We start from the raw sequence: 18,738 nt of genomic DNA on the forward strand, positions 1-18,738 counted from the left end.
TTTTGGCGGGAAAGTTAGTTTTTAATTAATAATTAAAATTCACATTAAAAAAAAATTTTTTAAAGGGACCCAGGTGCACATTCCCGACCTCCAAGGTATACATGTACCAAATTTGATAGCTGTAGGTCAAATGGTCTGGCCTGTAGAGCGCCAACACACACATTGAGCTTTATTATAAGTATATATATATATATAGATATGGATATAGATTACTGTCTGGAAATCTGAAAAGCAAAACGATTTAACATTATTTGCGAGTGCATGTAAATAATTTTAAAAATTTAAATTTTTCTGGTTTGAACAGTTGATACGTAGAAATAGTACGAAATTGTCTTATGACATTTTTTAGCCTCATTTATTTTCTTTCAAATAATTTGTTTTAAAGACATCCTTAAATAATGGACACAGAATTTTGGATCAAATTTTTAAATTAGTATTTAAATACTGGGAAGACAGTCGTTGGTGTTCATATAGGCAATAGCTCGATTACTTTGCCTGAAAATAAAATAATTTATGGGAATTCAAACTGTCCAAGGAATATAAAGAATGCTTAATTTTCTTATTTTCATTTTTTGTTGTTAGATGTCACCGTTACACAACCTCGATTTTTTTATTTTCCGAAGAAAATGCTATGTTTCAAAAATACCCATAAACATAATCTGTATTGACTCTGAGAAATATTATAAGCATTTTTGACATTTCTTCTTTTTGCACATGAATATCATCTAGATAGAAAAGAATCTAATTTCACAGAAGAATTATTTTGTCTGATGGTTGGAATTAAGCGTGCTAGGGATAAGCCTAGACAGGCGAAAATTAAGAAACCGGTGTTCACGGTTATTAAAACTTTAACCGTGAAATTGCTCATTCTGGAAAAAAATTTCTTTCCAGATTTATTCTTTTATTGAAAAATAGCTAAAATTATTTATTTTTGTACTTTAATTCTTTTTTCTAGACATTGTATGCCATCTGTAACTTTTACGTAATTATATATTTTTGTTTTCTAGCAGAAGAAGTTTTCGTAAATTGTTGAATTTACTTTGATGTTAGACATGAATTATGTACATCTTGAACTGCAACGACTTTGTGAACTTGTTCACAAAGATATGGCGAGTAAATCTCTTACAGGGGATGAAATTGAATGGAATAGTAGAGTGGAAACTTTGTTACTGTATGCCTTATTTAATCTGAAACCTGTAGGTAAGTGTGTAGAAGTTAAGTGCCAAGCATTACTGTTCGTTTAATTTTATTCCATTGAATATGTATAAAGTGAATGAACTGCCCATCTTGTTCATCAGCCAGTTAGATCATTTTAAAGCTCATTAAGTGAATGTGAAATTTCCGCATGGATGTAATGTTCATATTTTATTTTTCATATATCTGTCGAGTTTATATGAAAGATATCACTTTCGTTTCGTTTCTTTAATTATCTCTTCTTGATACATGATCAAAAATAGGTTTAACATGAATTTATTCATTTTCTGATATCAAGGGCATTTGATGTATTACATGCATGTGGTATCAAAAGTGTATATTAGAGATAAATTATGCATATAATAAATGTAATAGATTTGCTTTTGTGTAATATAATATAAAAAAAATATATAAGGTTTTCTGCCATTAGAAAAAATTAATATACCTATGATGATTTTGGTCTACTTTCATTCTGAACAAGCTCCTTAATATTCAGACTAATAGAGAATCTTTTAAAATAAACTTTGGAATATTATATAACTTTAATATCCATATTTGCATAACCATTATTAGGTACAGATTATGCATATAATAAATATAAAAGTTTTGCTTTTCTGTGATATAATTTTTTTTAATATAAGGTTATCTGCTATTTTAAAAGTTAATATTCCTATGATGATTCTGGTTTACTTTTATACTGAACAAAATTCCTTAATATTCTGACTTACAGAGATAATTTTCTATAATAAACTTTGGAATAGTTATAAAACTTTATAATGTCTATATTTGCATAGATCATTTAGAATGATCTATGAAACAGAATTAATGAAGTTTTGTATTTAGATTTTTGTTCTGATTATAATTTTTGATTTCAGAAACAATTTTCAAAAATTGAGGTATTTCTGTAATATTAATTAGTGTATGATTCTTGAATTACTGATTTGATCATTTGTTGGTTTGCAAGCAATTTAGTGAGAAATTTTCGCTGAGAACTTGCAATCAACCTCAGAATTTGAGAATGATTTTAAAACAAATTATATTTGAAAATAGTAAATATTAAAGCTATCATTCTTAAATTGTGTTCGTTAACTGATCAATTTGTCTTAGAATTTGAATGAATTGATTTGATTCCTATAAATTATTAAATGATAATGGTAGACCCTAAAAAAAGAGAATTAAATAGTTTATTATATTTATATACATTTGAAATGAGACATATCTGGTTCTTAGTTGGCTGGTAAATCTAAACCTAGTTTTTGGTCCTTCTCTGCGAGTCTAATAAAAAGTTATAAACCTTTTCTTAATGAAAAATTTGAATATTTTTTTAAAGAAACAATGAAACAGCAATAAATACTATATACTGTAATTATTTAATGCATTTATCAGATGCACACTCTAAAAAAAAGATGTGTAAAGCCCCGCACTTATAACTTTTCAGTTTTTGTTTTGATTATTCTTCTGGTATGTTCAAGTAAGATGTTTGCTGCTGCTCCCTTCATTTTTCACTTTAGTCTGTTCATTCTATTTATGACACTGGTAGCAGATAGTAATGATGTACAGGTCAACATATTTCAAACACTGCATTGCTTCTTTTCATATTTTGTTTGCTCCGTGAAGTGGTTGTTATCTTGAAGTTCAGTGAAGCGGCTTGCATTTTCATTGTCTAAGCATAAAATGTGTTGGCAAAAGTGCTGTTTATATGATTTATGATGGGAAGAAGGGATATATTGTATATGGACATACCAGTCCGTGTAATCTCTTAGTTTGCTTAATCAATTTTGTAAATGAGTTTGATTTAAGTTGCTATTTATGTTTTAAAAATTCATAAAACTTTTTGATAAATATATCCCTTAAAAAATTACTTTTTAAAATTTGATTACATTTGAAATATTTAATAATAATTATTAAAATGGATAAAATAGAAACATTAACAAATTCTGTCATGCCTTAATGCCAAAGATTCACAATTAACAACTGTAGAACAGCTTCAGTTTTATTCTGCGAGTTGGATATTTCAAACATAGCTTAAGAATATGTCATTTGTTTGGTTATAATTGAGACAGTACAGGTTATTATAAATTTCAAATTTGTTCAGTAGAGCTGGGATAAGATCACCTGGTAATTAAGCATATTATTATTCATATTTTTTTAAAGCACGGATAGAATAGATGGAATATCTATCATGGATAGTATAATATGGATAGTATAGAATATATAGATAGAAATTTTTTAATACATATTTTGATAAATTTTTTGCTTATTTTGAATTCAAACCAATACAATTTTTTTTTCTTGTTATATTTTGCTTCAGTTAGAATTTTTTTTAAAGCTGTGAATAATTGATAGAAAAATTTTAATTCTTGAAAGATAGAAAAACTATCTAAAAATTCTTATGCATAACTTTGATGTTCATGATTCCTTTAAAAGATATATTTTTGTCACATAACAAACATTAAAGCCATGGTCTTTTACTATCTTTATATTTATTCTGTTTATCATGTAAATGAAGCCTTTTAAAGGAATCAAGTCTTTGGCATCATAGTGACATTAAATACTAAGCTGTGAATGTCTTTTAATTATATTAATCTTCACTTCTTATCCCCCATATAAACAGAATTTTTCTCTATCTTAATGCAATAGATTTTTATGAAACAAAAAAAGTTTGAATTTTATTTGAACAATTAAATATATTATTAGAAATAATACAAAATTTTTTAAAAAAGAATTATTGAAATCAAAACTCAAAAACAGAAATGTAGATAACCTATTTATGCTTATAGGAGTGTACAGGTTAAATTTCATGACAATTGTACGTATCACTTTGAATTTTGGGGAGTTCTATTAGCTGGAACACTGCGCTGTTAGAGCTCTGAACTAACTAAGCGAGTATTGCAGGGAAGTGCAAAAGTGAATAAAATCTCTAGAATTATTATTATTTACAAAAAAGGCTATTTTATACTTGTTTAGCAGATTTAGCATGATCCAAAGTGCACCACAAGGAGGTGCAGGTTTGCTATTGGAGAGCAATTGTTAAAGCATTTTTGATGTTTCAGAAAGTCTAAGTTGATCTTTCTGCACCATTTTCAGTAAATTTTTACATTAAGATGGTCAGTTATAAATTAGAATTGAATAATTTGCTATTCTGCCCACGTGGTAAATTTCTGTGTGTCATTTATAGAAAACTTCAGATATTGGATTAATTGGCATATTATTTAAACATTTTTTGCATGACATTTTGCAATATCGTCTAAATATTTCAATTGAAACAGCTGCCACACTTTCTGAAAACAATGTTTATCATAAACCCATGTTGAAATCTCAAATTAAGCATAGTTTAATAGTTATTGGAAGTTTGAAATTAAGATTGGATATTATGCTAATTTAATTTTAATTTTGTTTTCCATTTGGTCATTTTTTATTCTTAAGATAATGAAAAATCCATTCAATTTTTGTCTTAGAATTTTTTAAAATTATGCTTGTTTTAATATTAGCTTACTGATGTTAATGCAGCTTACAAATTGTGTTAGCATTTCCTTCAGAAAGATTAATATAGCTTAAGAGTTACATATAATTGTTTTTCTGTTAAATATTGTGAAATATATTAAAATATTTTCTTTTAGGAGTCAATCGCTACTTTGCAATGTTAGGCATACATCACAAATTTAGTAATTTTCTTGATAGAGAAATAAGTTCGAAGGTCATATGGGATCATTTAGATTCTATGTATGATATGCCAGCCTTGGTAAGCATGCCTTTTTATACTATATTGGTATCATAAGGATGTTTTAATTTTAATAAATACTTTTATTATTAGTGATTTGTTCCTTGGATAATATTCTGATTATAGAAGTGATCATTAATGATTTTATTTTTATACCTATTTTGGAAACTTTAGTGATATCTGATGGAGTAAAATAATTCAAGTATGACTGTATAAGTTACAAATGCTACTTATGTGTCATTAATATTTTTTTAGAATGTTACTTTTAAAGTCAAAGGTTATCTCTCTATGATTTTTTTTTTCAGTCTTAGCTTTTTAAGCAAGTAAAACTTCATTTAAGTTGCTGATCAGTTTTGCTTAATTCTGTCACTTAGTATTCATCCATGAAAATGAAATATTTGTTTTCATTTTCCTTCAAACAAAAAGAATTTGACTTTTGATTTGTATTTGTAATTAAAGGGTATACTATCAAAGATGTAATTGCAATTTATTTTTTAGAATATAATTCTTAAATATTTATTCCAGCATGAATCTGAAATCATACCATTTCCAAATGAAGAAGTAGACTTTGAATTATCTGAAGATTTTAATGATTTAGTTAAAGAAAAATTTGGGGTTCCTTTACATGTTCCAGTAGATGAAAATGAAACGCCTAAAAATGGCTCTAGTATTAAAACTGTGAAGAAACCAAATGTATCTAAATTGAAACAAAATTCTACACCTGTTAGCACAAAAAATACATTTGCAACACCAGCATCTGTCAAGTCTAGCAAAAATCACAGCGACTCACGTCCTCCCAGTGCTGAAACTGTAAAAGTAAAGCAAGAAACTCCATTTGCAAAAGTTAATAAAGTAAAACGGTCTTCAAGTCCTTTTACTGCTGGGAAAAGTGCAAAATTGGAGACTATTTCTATTAAAGAGGAACCTATGGATACTCCAGTTTCTAAAAAGACTAATAAATTGGAAACTAATAATTCTTTAAGTGCAAAGAAAGTTCCGAAATCTGAAAACAATTCTAACTCTTCTAAGAAATCTATCAAGCAAGAATCCAGCACAAATTCTGTTCGACCAGGAAAGCCAGAGACTCCTGATACTACAAATAAAAAAGTAAAAAATGAAAAAGAGCTTTCAAAGAAAGGTAGAGCTTCCACTCCTGTAGAAAATTCTGTTTCTAAAAAGACTTCAAAAATAGATAGTAAGAAGGCAGAATTGGACAATAAGAAGCCCAATGATATTTCAAGCAAGCCAAAAAATGACAAAAATTCAAGCATTTCCAATAAAGGAGCAAAAACTGAAGAAAATGAATCATCTGGTAATATCTTTAATTTATTTGATATAATAATTGTATTCTTACACAATTTATAACCTCAATAATTCTCCCAAGTGCAGAATTATTCTCATCAATTTTCTTTAAGGTTTTGGAAATGAATTATTAAAGCTTCACTCTAATTTTTCTTTAATCTTAAGGATATTGACACATAGAATTTTAAGAAAATATACAAATAAATTTGTATAATCCATTTTTAAATTGAATAGGAAAGAATAAATAAAAGTCAATTTGGCTACTTGAAAACTAAAGATATGAAAAGGGAATGCTTTTATTACTCTAATGGTGGGAGATATTTAACTTAAATTCTTAGTGTGAGTGAAAGCATTTTTAGAAGAGTAGAGTTGTAGTTACTATGATAATGGAAAGTATTATGAATATATGTTTTCATGCATTAAAAATAATGTATTGAATTTTTGTTTTTGCACTTAAAAGATTTCAAACTAATTCTAAAGGTACAATTGTGGTTTTCCATAAAATTGAACTACTAATTTTAAAAACTATAATGTTTTTCTATTTAAATGCAAAAAGAACTAGGAAAATTTATAATATATTTTCAGTTTTTTTTACTGTTTACTTTTTATTTATCTTCTTATGTAAATGCCAAATATGATAGAGTATAATTCACAATGAGGAACATAACATTAATCTGACTATAAACTAGGAATTTCATTGAAGGCTAGAAATGCCAGCATTCATTTTTCCCTTTTTATTTGAGAAGGGGGACTGGCAATGAAAAGTGTCTTAGTAAAAAAGAAGTTTAAAATATTTTCTCAATTTGTAAAACACATATGTTTGATATAAAAATTAATTTTGAAATTAATTATTTTCATCTCAATTAAAATTATATCAATAAGATATTTCCTGATATCTTTATTTACCAATGAGTTTAAAAATATTATTATATAGAAACACCATTTCTTAGAATTATAATGTTTGCTTAGAATTTTATTATAATAATACTGGTCTTGGAGGATTTATTAATCAAATGTTAGCTCATAAAAGGAAAAATTGAAGTATGTTTGTATCCTATAAATTTGCGAAGATTAAATTTAAAGTGATTAAAAAACAATTGTCTTGTATTATTGATTAGCCCAGCATTTGTCTCTTAGTTGCTTTGGTTTTTCTATGAATTCTGTATATAATCAAGCATTCATTTCCTTGCTTAACTTTTAACCTGTAAAGTTTAAAGATTATTATTGAAATGTGAGACTCAAAATTATGAAAATTGACATTTTTTAAATTTGTTTTTAACAAAGTTTGGAATTTTGTTTGTTTTTTCCTCATATAGCTTCAAATTAGAATGTTTACCAATTACATCAAAAAACATCATTTATAAAGATAAAAGTTCAAAGAAAACATTTGATTGTATGATGCATAAAGTTTAGTCTTCTGTCAATTATGCAGCAAAATGGTAGTTTTCTTTAAATACTGCTGGAAAAGTATATCATGTATAATATATGTATATCATGTATAATATATACTTTTTGTTCTTAATTTTGTGGACAGGCGTTTTTTCAAAAATAAAGCATGCACATTTTAGTGCTGAAGACATAATATTTTTATCAATTGTATTTTTAAAAAAAATCTGTCCAAGTGTATTATTTTGTAATTAATAATACAGAAATATTTGATTTATATTGATAATTCTAATTTTTTATTTATTTGATTAGGATTAAGAAAATCAATAACAAAAGCATCAACATCAGTGGTAGATTCCTCTGACAAAAAAAGAAAACGCCAGAAAACAGAAGAATTGTCTAAGAAAGCTGCTCCTCCAACCAAGCGACGACGGACTTAATGATCACTTTAGACTTTGTTGAAATTTTCATTAGTCATTTCTTTATGCATCTATATATTTCTCTATATCATTCTTTGTTTATCTACATTTTGACTTATTAAAAGTTAATAATCATCACTTCCTGTTTTGGTTGATATGAAAATTCATTTAAAAAAATGCATTTTATAGTTAATTTTTTTTAAATTACAGAACATATGTTTAAAATGTTCTATATATTCTTGTGATTTTAAAAAAGGATATGCATTGAATTTGAAAATTGTATATTAATTGAATAATTCACCATTTAAGGAAATTTGAACTTCATTCTAAAAAGGTATGTAACAATAAATTTTCTGAAATTCATTTCTGAAATTACAAACTATTGATAGCACAATATATTTAATTAAATTTTGATAACTTTCATAAACAATGAATTTCAATGTTATATTTTTTAATTAATTAATTTTACTGAAGATATCTTTCTCTCTCTCTCTTGTATAATAATTTCTTATTCTATGATAAAATTTTGCCTTTAAACTAAATAGATATATTTAAGTTAAATTATCAAGCAAGTTTATTTTCTTAATATAAAATCATACTCACTATAGCAATATCTAGCCTTATTTGAATTGTAAGTTACTGAAATATATGTAGTTTCAGATGTCAGTTTAAAAATGTTTTGTCTTTGGCATGCAAATGAATCATGTTTCATTAGTGAAATAAATAAAAGTATTTTATTAATTAACTTAATTTTTTTTGTTTTATATTTTACAGTGTGTTACGATTTAATTTAGCTCTTAATTCTGAGATCTTGTTCATCAAAACTATATAATTTTGATTTTGCAAGGTATATATAAGTCACAAAAATAAGTTGCATTAAATAAAAATATAAGACTTCAGCAGGTTTCTTTTAATGAATTAAATACATAAAATAGTATTTAATATAAAATTACATTTTGATGTATGTTTATTATATTCAGTTTTAGATGTAAAATATGTTAAAATGTAAATTATGAAATAAATTGATAACATAGTTAATGTTCTTTTTAAAACAATAAAACTGTTTAATCCTAAGAATTTGTTAAACAAATTTTTATACATGAAAGATAATAAAATATGCATGTATACTTTTTCCTTTTAATTTTCCATTCTCATACTCATTCAATTATTCTTGATTTTATTTTTCAGTGTATTAGTTGTTTTATTCTATTGGATCTATTATTCTATTACATCTTGGTTTTTATTTTCTTTAATGATTTACTGTTTGTACAAAACTCTGTTTTTCCTTAAACTGAACTTCATATATATTTTTTAAATTACTGGATTTTTTTTTTTTTTTTTTGTATACTATGATTTACTATTTGTAGATCACAATGATGGCAGTGTAAATAAACATAGTAACAATGGATAAAGATAATGATTTACTGTTTGTACAAAAATTTGTTTTTCCTTAAACTGGTGTTCATATATATTTTTTAAATTCCTGATTTTTTTTTTTTTTTTTTTGGTATACTATTTTAATATGTTATTCAACCATACAGTCTGAATTACCATTATACCATCTCATAGATAACTTAATGCAGAAGGTGTTTTTTTTTTTTTTTAAATAAATGAATCAATTGGAAACCTAAAAGAACATCATAACTCATTCATTATTTGAAATTTTGTTTTATTTTTGATTACTTGAAATATTCTGAAATCATGAAGGAACTTGCCTGTTGCAAGGGCAAGGCTAAAATATTTGCTTGTCCTGAAGATAAAACAGGGGGGGGGGAAGCTTTCTCAGAGATTTAAATTAACTTTAAAAAATGCGTATTAAGTACATTTAAAGAATTGAAAAAAGTTCTGAAAAATTAGCAGAAAAAGAAAAGTTGAAATCAGAATTTGAGAATATTGTTAAAGAGTTATTGTTGAGAATAAAGTTAATGAGTTAATTTTTTTTCCTTGTAACGATTTCTATACCTGTTATATTGTTGACTTCTGAAAAAAAGGTAGCAAATTTTGTGCTCTTTATGTTATTACGCAAAGTATGTTGGATAAAAACATGAATAATATTCATTAATCATTGTCCATATTGACCGGTTCGCCAATCTTAATGTTCGTTAAAATTTTAATAATTAAATATTTCATGTAATTCTTACTATAATAGCTTCTTCATCAAAATATTTTAAAACTTCAAATTTTGGTAGTCATATAATTCACTGAATATTATAAAGGCCTTCAGTCATAACGTAAACTTTATGGGCACTAAAGAATATCTTTCTTAATTTATGTAATATCTCAAGAATTTGTCAAAAATTTTTTCTCAGATTCATCATGAGCAGATCGATTTATTAACAATGTTTAATTTTAAATGCATCAAACACTAAGAAAAAAAAATGAATCGTTTAAAATAATCGGTCTAAAACAGGTTTAAAAAAACTACTGCAAAAACGATGTACTTAAAACTATAAGCATATGCATAAAAATATATAACTAACATATATACAATTTAAATCAATTCCGCATCCGTTGAAAATAGTTGTCAGCAATCAGAATACAATGCACATGTGTGAATTTTCAACGCCAGTTATGGGAACAAAAATGCGTGAATTTTTCTACGCCAGTTGGGGTAACACTATGCAGATTAGAAATTTTTAATTTACTTTATGCTTTTTTATTTTAATTCAAGAGAACTTCAGAATGAATCTGAAAGATTGATTAATAAACAATATTTAATTTTAAATGCATCAAACATTAAAAAAATAAACAAAATCGTTTGAAATAATTGGTCAGAAAATGTTAAGCCTAACCTCATTAGCGTGAGGAAAAAAACAAGCCTTCCTCATTTGGCGGTGGAGAAATAGAGATTTTTTTTTTTGGGGGGGGGGGGGAGTTAGTTTTTAATTAATAATTAAAATTCTAATTAAAAATTCCAAAAAAAGGGACCCCAGGTGCACATTCCCGACCTCCAAAATATACATGTACCAAATTTGGTAGCTGTAGGTCAAACGGTCTGGCCTGTAGAGCGCCAACACACACACATTGAGCTTTATTATAAGTATAGATATAGATTAGCTGCCTTTGGAATGGGTTTTGTGTAATATTCTCAAAAATTACTAAGAAGTGAAAATTTTGATTGATTTTGAGAAATTTTCTTTAATGCATGTATAATATAAATGAAGTAACTGTGTTTCAAATTTGGTAATATTAGCTCCAGTGGTGAATTTCTTATTAGACAGCTGAGCTGAGAAGAGGAACTTCCACAGCCAAGTCGATTATTAGCCTTATTGCAAATGAATGAATTTATAAGAAATAAAATTGTCTGTATTTTTAAGTATTAGGACAATATTAACATTTTATCAAATATAATTGGTTAAATTCCTATGTTTCAGTACATTTCTTTAGTTATTACACTATTTATAAACACTGAATGTCTGTTTTAATAGTGCTGTGCACAAAACACGACATTGAGTTACACAAAATGTATTCACAAAGTTACTAAAACAGAAAATCAACATAATTAGCATTAAAAATGTAAAACTTAATTGGCCATTTTATTTTAAAAAAAGAGGCCTCATAAAGTGCACTGTCTAGAGCAGGCATGGCGAACCAGAGGCACGAATAATTATGTGCCTTTTGTTGTTGATGTTACCAATAAACCACATAAAAGACATGCGTCTTCAAGTCATTTCACCCAGACCACAATCTTCACTATCAAATAAATTATTGTATAAACAAGAAACGCAACGATAATTTAATTTTTTTCGTGGTGCCGAAACCCGGGACTTATTATACTGGGTGAAGATTGTGTTTATACTCTTGAATTTGTGAATAATTCTACATTCTCTAGGATTATAACTCGTCGTTGGACATTTAAAAAGGTACTGTAAACTTTGTTTTATCATGAAAATGGAAACTCTTGATAAGTTAAAGACGAAACGGAAGATATCTCGTACTGCTTGTACAAAATTGATTAACAAGATTTATTTGTTCTTAGAAAATTGTGATATTAAAAAGGAAAGTGACCAAGAACAACTTTCGGAGCATTTATTAAGTTTAGAAGCAAAGCAATTAGACTTCAAAAGCCTTAACAATGAAACTGAGGATTTAATTTCTGATAGTGCATTGTTTGAAACAGAAATTCAAAGCTCTCTTGAATATGAAGAGCAAATAAATGAAGCTAAGTTCAAAATGAAAAGTAATATTGATAAGTTTAAAATTGATCAACAACCTGTCGCACCACTTGCTGCTAATGGTTCTAGTGTAAGAATTAACTATCCTGTAACATGCCTTAATTTGCCAAAGCTAAGAATTCCCACATTTAGTGGAAATGATAGCACTTTTCTGGAATTCATCAATAGCTTCAATAAGTAATGTTGATAAATTCATATATTTAAAGTCCTTTTTATCCAGCGAAGCTTACAAAATTGTTTCTGGTTTTTCTCTTGCTGAAGAAAATTACAAATCGTAATTATCTCTGTTAAAAGACATATGGGAAGCAATACCATTTGATTAGTCATTTCATTAATTGACTATTAGAAATTGAACCTGTAAAATCCTCTTTCAATCTCAAGGGATTACGAAAACTGCATGACGAGGGAGAAATTAGTATAAAAAAATTTAAACACAATGGGAATTGCATCCGGAAATTATGGTCACTTACTTATACCAATTTTATTAAAGCAATTATCCCAAGATTCCATCGTAAGAGAGATTCTTCTAAGATTGGTGTTGTTAACGAATTAATCAAATTTATAAAATTTGAAATTGAATCTCGCGAATCTGCAAATATTGTAACTGGACATTCTCAAAAAGTTCCCGAAATTTCTCGACATCCTCCACGAAATTCTTCTTATAATGGACAGACTAAATTTAAAAATAAGTTGCCTTCATCTGCCGCTTTAAATACTGTTGTTAAAAAGATGTGTATTTTTTGTAACTCTGATACGCACACTGCTTTAAAATGCAAAACTTTCTCGGATGAACAAAAACGTTATAAATTAAAGAAAGATGGTAGATGCTATCGATGTATGGCTTATAGACATCTAATTTCTCAATGCAAGGTTAAAATTTCACCGTGTGAGACGTGTCAGAGTTTGCAGCACAATTCCTTGTTTTGCCCGAAAAATAAAATTAAAAGCGTCTCTTCTGAAACAGAAATCCACGGACAGAAAGTTATAATTTCTTCCGTTTTAAAAGCAGAAGATAACCCTAGCAGTTAAGGACTTTACTTCAAACAGCTAAAGTCCAGGCAGAAAATGATTCAAATAGTGTCATGGCTAGACTTTTATTTGATTCAGGGTCACAAAAGTCCTCGATTAGTAATCTGAAACAAGCTTTGAATTTGCAACCAATACGCCAAGAGAAACTTCTAATTTATACTTTCTCGAAACGCGAACCCACCAAGGAAATATTCGAAGTTGTACGTCTAAGAATAAGGAGCAGTTTTCCCCCTTTTCAATTCATAAACATTGACGCTTTGGCGTCAGACAAAATAACTGGTGCGGACATATATTCGAATGTTGAACCCGAACTTGTAAACAAAGTAATTCCAGCCGCCTGCATGCTGTCTGACTCCCTCGAAAATTCTATCCCTATCCAGATCCTGCTCGGTGCTGACTTCCTGTGTAATGTTCTAAGGGGAGAAGCAAGAAAAATAGACAAAAACGTATTCGTGCAGCCGACACTTTTGGGTGACACATTGATAGGTCAAATGCCAAACTTTCAAGAAAGAAAACATTTTTCCGTGTTTACTGTAACTTGTTGTGCAGTGGAAAATCATGTGAAACACTTATGGGCGGTAGATTATTTCCTGTTCGATGAGACTTCGGAAAATAAATCCAGGGATAATTCATGTAATTTCGGGAAAGAATTTAAAATAAAGAACGAACGATATGAAGCACCGCTGCAACAGAAAACTTTTTCCATTATAAAACTAGAATAGTTTATGATGCCACCAGTAAGCAAGATAAGGATCTTTTAAGATGTTTCGCCCTATCCTTTTCACGGTTTTCTTCGCCATATCAGCATTGGGAGGATCAATATACCCTTCAAGTAAAGAAATCTACCCTTACAGTTGTACTAATATACACATTCATAGGAGAAACATCATTACCAATGTAAACTGCTATTGGCTGGAGCTGGCGAAAGCCTTGAATTCCATTTTTCCAGCTTTAATGTCCATGGAAATTGACCACTTTTATTTGTATGATTCTTTTTGGAAAGCTCACTTGCTTGGTTCTGCAGGAGAATCGCAAAAAGTTCTGCCTGCTGATTGGATAATGGTACTCAAAATTAAAGACAAAGAAATCATTCATTCTACCGTGTCATCTTGTTTAGCGTGCGACTGGAAAATAAATTGCAAGAATACTGTAACCGTAAGTTTAGAAGTAACGAACAGTTGATCTTCAGAGCGGATATGCTCTTTGTGTGATGCTGGAAGAGGCAACAAGAGTCCTTGGACTGGATGCCTGAGCAACTAGAAAGAATTTCATTTCAATTACGGAAAATTAAGCACATTCGGAATTGATTTCTTCCCCATGGCCATAAGAGAGCTCATAACTTTGAATCTGAAAGTTATGAGTTTCCCTATAAAAAGGATATATTATTAAAATATATACTAACTGAAAATAAAACAGAATATATGTTAATATTAGATTCCAAAACACGTTGGAACAGTTTACTCCTAATGATCGAACGATTTTTGAGACTGAGAAATCTAATCCAAAAAGCAATAATCGACTTAAATCTGTAAATTAATTTTTCAGATAGTGAATTCGACTTAATATCCAGAACTATATCAGCTCTACTTCCAATAAAACTGACTATTGTGGCATTATGTCGGAGAGATTCTAATTTATTAACAGCTAATGTAACAATAAATTTCATGTTGCAGTCACTGAAAGAGCAACACACATTAGTATCTGAAGAATTATATATTACATTGAAAAATCGCACAGAAGAAAGGTATACCGAAATAGAAAATGTCTTATGGGATTTACATAATTCTAATGATTTTAAAAATGAAAATGAAAAGAAGAAAATAACCAATTCAAATCTGATTAAGTTAGAGTAAAGTTTAAAATCTTTTTCCCACAAACCTATCCACATTCAGAAGAATTTGGTTCAATTATCGAAGATTATGATGTCACTACTATCAATAGTGAAAAGGAATTGTCTACAATAGAGAAATACAATACAGAAATCAGCTATATCCAAAACCATCCGGCGAGAAATCGATTTATTTGAAGATGAAGGATTTAGAGGCAAATACTTGGAAAAAGTATATCGCGCATTGCTAACAGTACCACCAACTAGCGTAGACGCCGAAAGAGCGTTTTCGGCAGTTGGTAATTTTTACACAAAATTACTTTTAAGACTTAATGACATTATAATTGAAGCATTATCACACAGATCATTATCATTAGATCACATTTCAAAAATTTACAATAGTACCACAAACTGAATAGTGATATTTACACTTTTTTGTGATTTAAATAAATAAGATGTTTCTTTACTTTTTTGTGATTATATACTGTTATAATTTATAAGTTGCAAATTATTTTTTGTGATATTTACACTCTCTAACAAAACTGGCAAATAAAAAAAAGAAACACCTGTGTTTTCTTTCTCTTTCCAAAAAATCTAATACCGGTATCCCGGTATCAAGATTTAAAAAATACCGAATACCGGTATTGAAATTTTGGTCCGGTATTGCAATCCCTAGTCATCAATTATTAAACGTCCTGTTGTTATATAATTTAGAAATCCAGGACTAAGAAGTAAAACTATAAGAATAATTTTGTTATATGTATCATATAAATTCTAGAATATTAATCATTTAGCTAGTAACATTATTGAATAGTGTTTAACGTGTATATTTTATTATTTAAAATGTTTTTTTTTCATACATTTTTTTCCTTGCCTTATGCTTTTTATCATATTTTCTTGCAGTATGTTTTTAGCATATTTTCTCTTGCTGTATGTTCTTTTTTCATACGTACTCTTGAATTTAATTGTTATTTAATATATTTTTAGTAATTACCAGGTAACTTTCCTTAAGTTAAATTTACGGTTCATGAAATATAAGTAAATTTATTTACTATTGGAAATTTTGATGAACTTCCCTGATTCATCCGGAGGCAGGATGTTAAGAATTCAGCTAATCACATGGTCTTCCTGGGCTAACTGCCAATCATGTAAATATCACGTGGTCTCCCTGTTGATGTTAGTATATTTTTTTCCACCAGAAGGAAACTTGACTCCTGTACTAGGGGGAGTGTGTTCTCGACTCTCTCTCTCCCGAAAAATTTTATGTGTAGTTAGTTCTCTAGGCCTACTACACTATGGCGTAATCATGTGCCTTTTGTTGTTGATGTTACCAATAAACCACATAAAAGACAACATGTATCTTCAAGTCATTTCACCCAATCTTCACTATCAAATAAATTGTGTTATCAAGAAAAGCAACAATAATTTAACTTTTAAATTTTTGTAGGGAACGTCATTAAGGAAGAATTAATTGCAATAACATCGTTGCTAACAACTACAAAGGGCACAGATATTTGTAAATCTGTTAAAAATTTGCATGTTGAAAGAATTGCTTTAGTAACAACTGAAGGTGCTTCAAAAAAAGACTTCATTAGTTTATTTCAAACAAATGCAGGACATTCAACTCAGGAATTCCACTGCCTTATTCACTAACAAGCCTTGTGTGCTAAGAGTAGTTTTGATAACATCTTTTGATAATGAAATGCCGTTAGTCACAAAAATACTCAACCGCATATCGTCGCAGGCTTTAAATAAGCGAAACTTTGATGCTTTGTTGGATGAAGTCAACTCGGTGTATAATGGTTTACTAATGTATAATAAAGTTCGCCGGTTGAGCCGCGGAAACATACTTCAAAGGTTTGTTGACTGCTTGGAAGAAATCAGACTGTTTCTGAAAAATGAGACGGAAAGTGAACAATTCCCGCAGTTGTTGGATATTATGTGGCTTTCAAAATTGAAGTTTTTTACAGACATATGCCAACATTTCCATGAATTGAACATAAACCTTCAAGGTACAAATAAAAAAATGGTCGTCATGATGGATTTCATTCGCTCTTTTGTCACTAAACTGCGTGCTTTCAGAAACAATATTATAAGAAAAAAAAAATCACCTCCCAAACTTGAAAAAGAATATAAATATTATATATCAGATTTAGATGTACATGAAAAACCAGGAGAAGAAAAAGTTATTGAAGCATTTATTTCCGTAATTGATTCTTTAATCAAAGAATTTTCAGCAGGATTTTCTTAGTTCAAAGAATTATCAGAAGTTTATTATGTACTCTGATGTGACTACATTTGATAAAACTGAATTTGCCCCAATTCAATTGGTTGGAAATTGAAGAATTTGAAATGCAACTGATTGATTTCAAGTCTAGTTCAATATGGATTCAAAAATTTATTGAAACAACAGAAAAGTTGGAATAGATTGAAACAGAAAGATTAACAAGCAATATAAGTAAAAATGCCAATAACGAAGTTTTGGAAACATGGAATTCTATTCCAGACACATTTAACTGTTTGAAGTAGCTGGCTCATGCTATTTTAACCATATTTTCATTTACCTATGCCAGCGAGTAATTATTTACTGAGATTAATAACATTAAAAACTCACTTGGAAACCGTTTGGCAGATGGCTCCCAATTCAGGAGGCATTCTACTAAAAGCAACACCATTACAACCCTAATATAAGATATTTGTCGTCTAATCAGCAACAACAGAAGCCATACTAATGTAACTTTGATTTGAATTATTCTTATAATTAAAACATTTATTATTATACAGTGCAAAATGTAACTAAAGAGTTTTGGGTTGTTAGTATTTAGTTTTATTATTTTCCCAATAACCACAAGTCAAAATTATTTGATGGTCTATACCTTATTGAACATTTCTTTAGAAAAATGGCACATTGATCCTTAAAGGTTCACCTCCTGTGGTTTAATCACAAAATGTCCAAATCTGCCAGAATTTGAATGGCCTGCTCTGTATTTGAGACTATTTGTGTAAAAGAGGTAAACTTGACAATACGGCAAAGGTTATACCAAGACACTTCAATTATAAATAATATATTCGTATTTTTATGCTTCTTAGAAGTACTCTCTATTAAACTTTGTCAAAAATAAAGAATTAAAAAAATATGATTTGGGTAAGTAAATTTCTTTAGCTTTGGTTTTTGTAATAACACTTCATTTACTAAACAAAAACAGGAAACTGTAAGGTTGATCTAATACTCCCCAATCTATTGCCATAATATTATCTTGGCATAAAAAATACACATACACTTACAAAACCAATCCTTTTCCAATAACTGAAAGCAAAATATACTTTCAAATAATTATTTCCTATCATTATGAAAATTAAACCATGTCTATTGAATAATTGAATGAAATATCAATAATTCTTAAACTGGAATATAACATGAAGTAAATTTTTTTTTTCACTCTCCTGATACCTTTTTCTCCTGAAATTTTTTTTTTTTTTTTTTAAAGCTAAAATGCAAGTGTATTAAATATTTTGGAATTATATTTGAAATATTTATATTGAAACATTATTAGTTAATTAATTTTTCTTTTTTCAATTAACTATTCCTTTTTCTTTAAAATAATCTTTAATTGAAATGAAGTAACTAAATTGCCACTTTAATATACAGTGTCTTGTACTTTATTTATTTAATAAATTCAATAC

At 28.2% G+C, this 18,738-nt stretch overlaps 1 protein-coding gene across 1 annotated transcript; it reads left to right on the plus strand.

Moving 5' to 3' along the window:
- Nucleotides 1–846: 846 nt before the first annotated feature.
- On the plus strand, nt 847–8,772 carry LOC129989382 (uncharacterized). Its single transcript, XM_056097891.1, has 4 exons — nt 847–1,200; nt 4,815–4,936; nt 5,441–6,227; nt 7,916–8,772. The coding sequence occupies exons 1-4, from the start codon at nt 1,044–1,046 to the stop codon at nt 8,041–8,043; spliced, it is 1,194 nt and encodes a 397-aa protein (XP_055953866.1). The 5' UTR covers nt 847–1,043; the 3' UTR covers nt 8,044–8,772.
- Nucleotides 8,773–18,738: the final 9,966 nt, after the last annotated feature.

The sequence above is a fragment of the Argiope bruennichi genome, chromosome 10, assembly GCF_947563725.1.
Source record: "Argiope bruennichi chromosome 10, qqArgBrue1.1, whole genome shotgun sequence".
Lineage (NCBI taxonomy): Eukaryota > Metazoa > Arthropoda > Arachnida > Araneae > Araneidae > Argiope > Argiope bruennichi.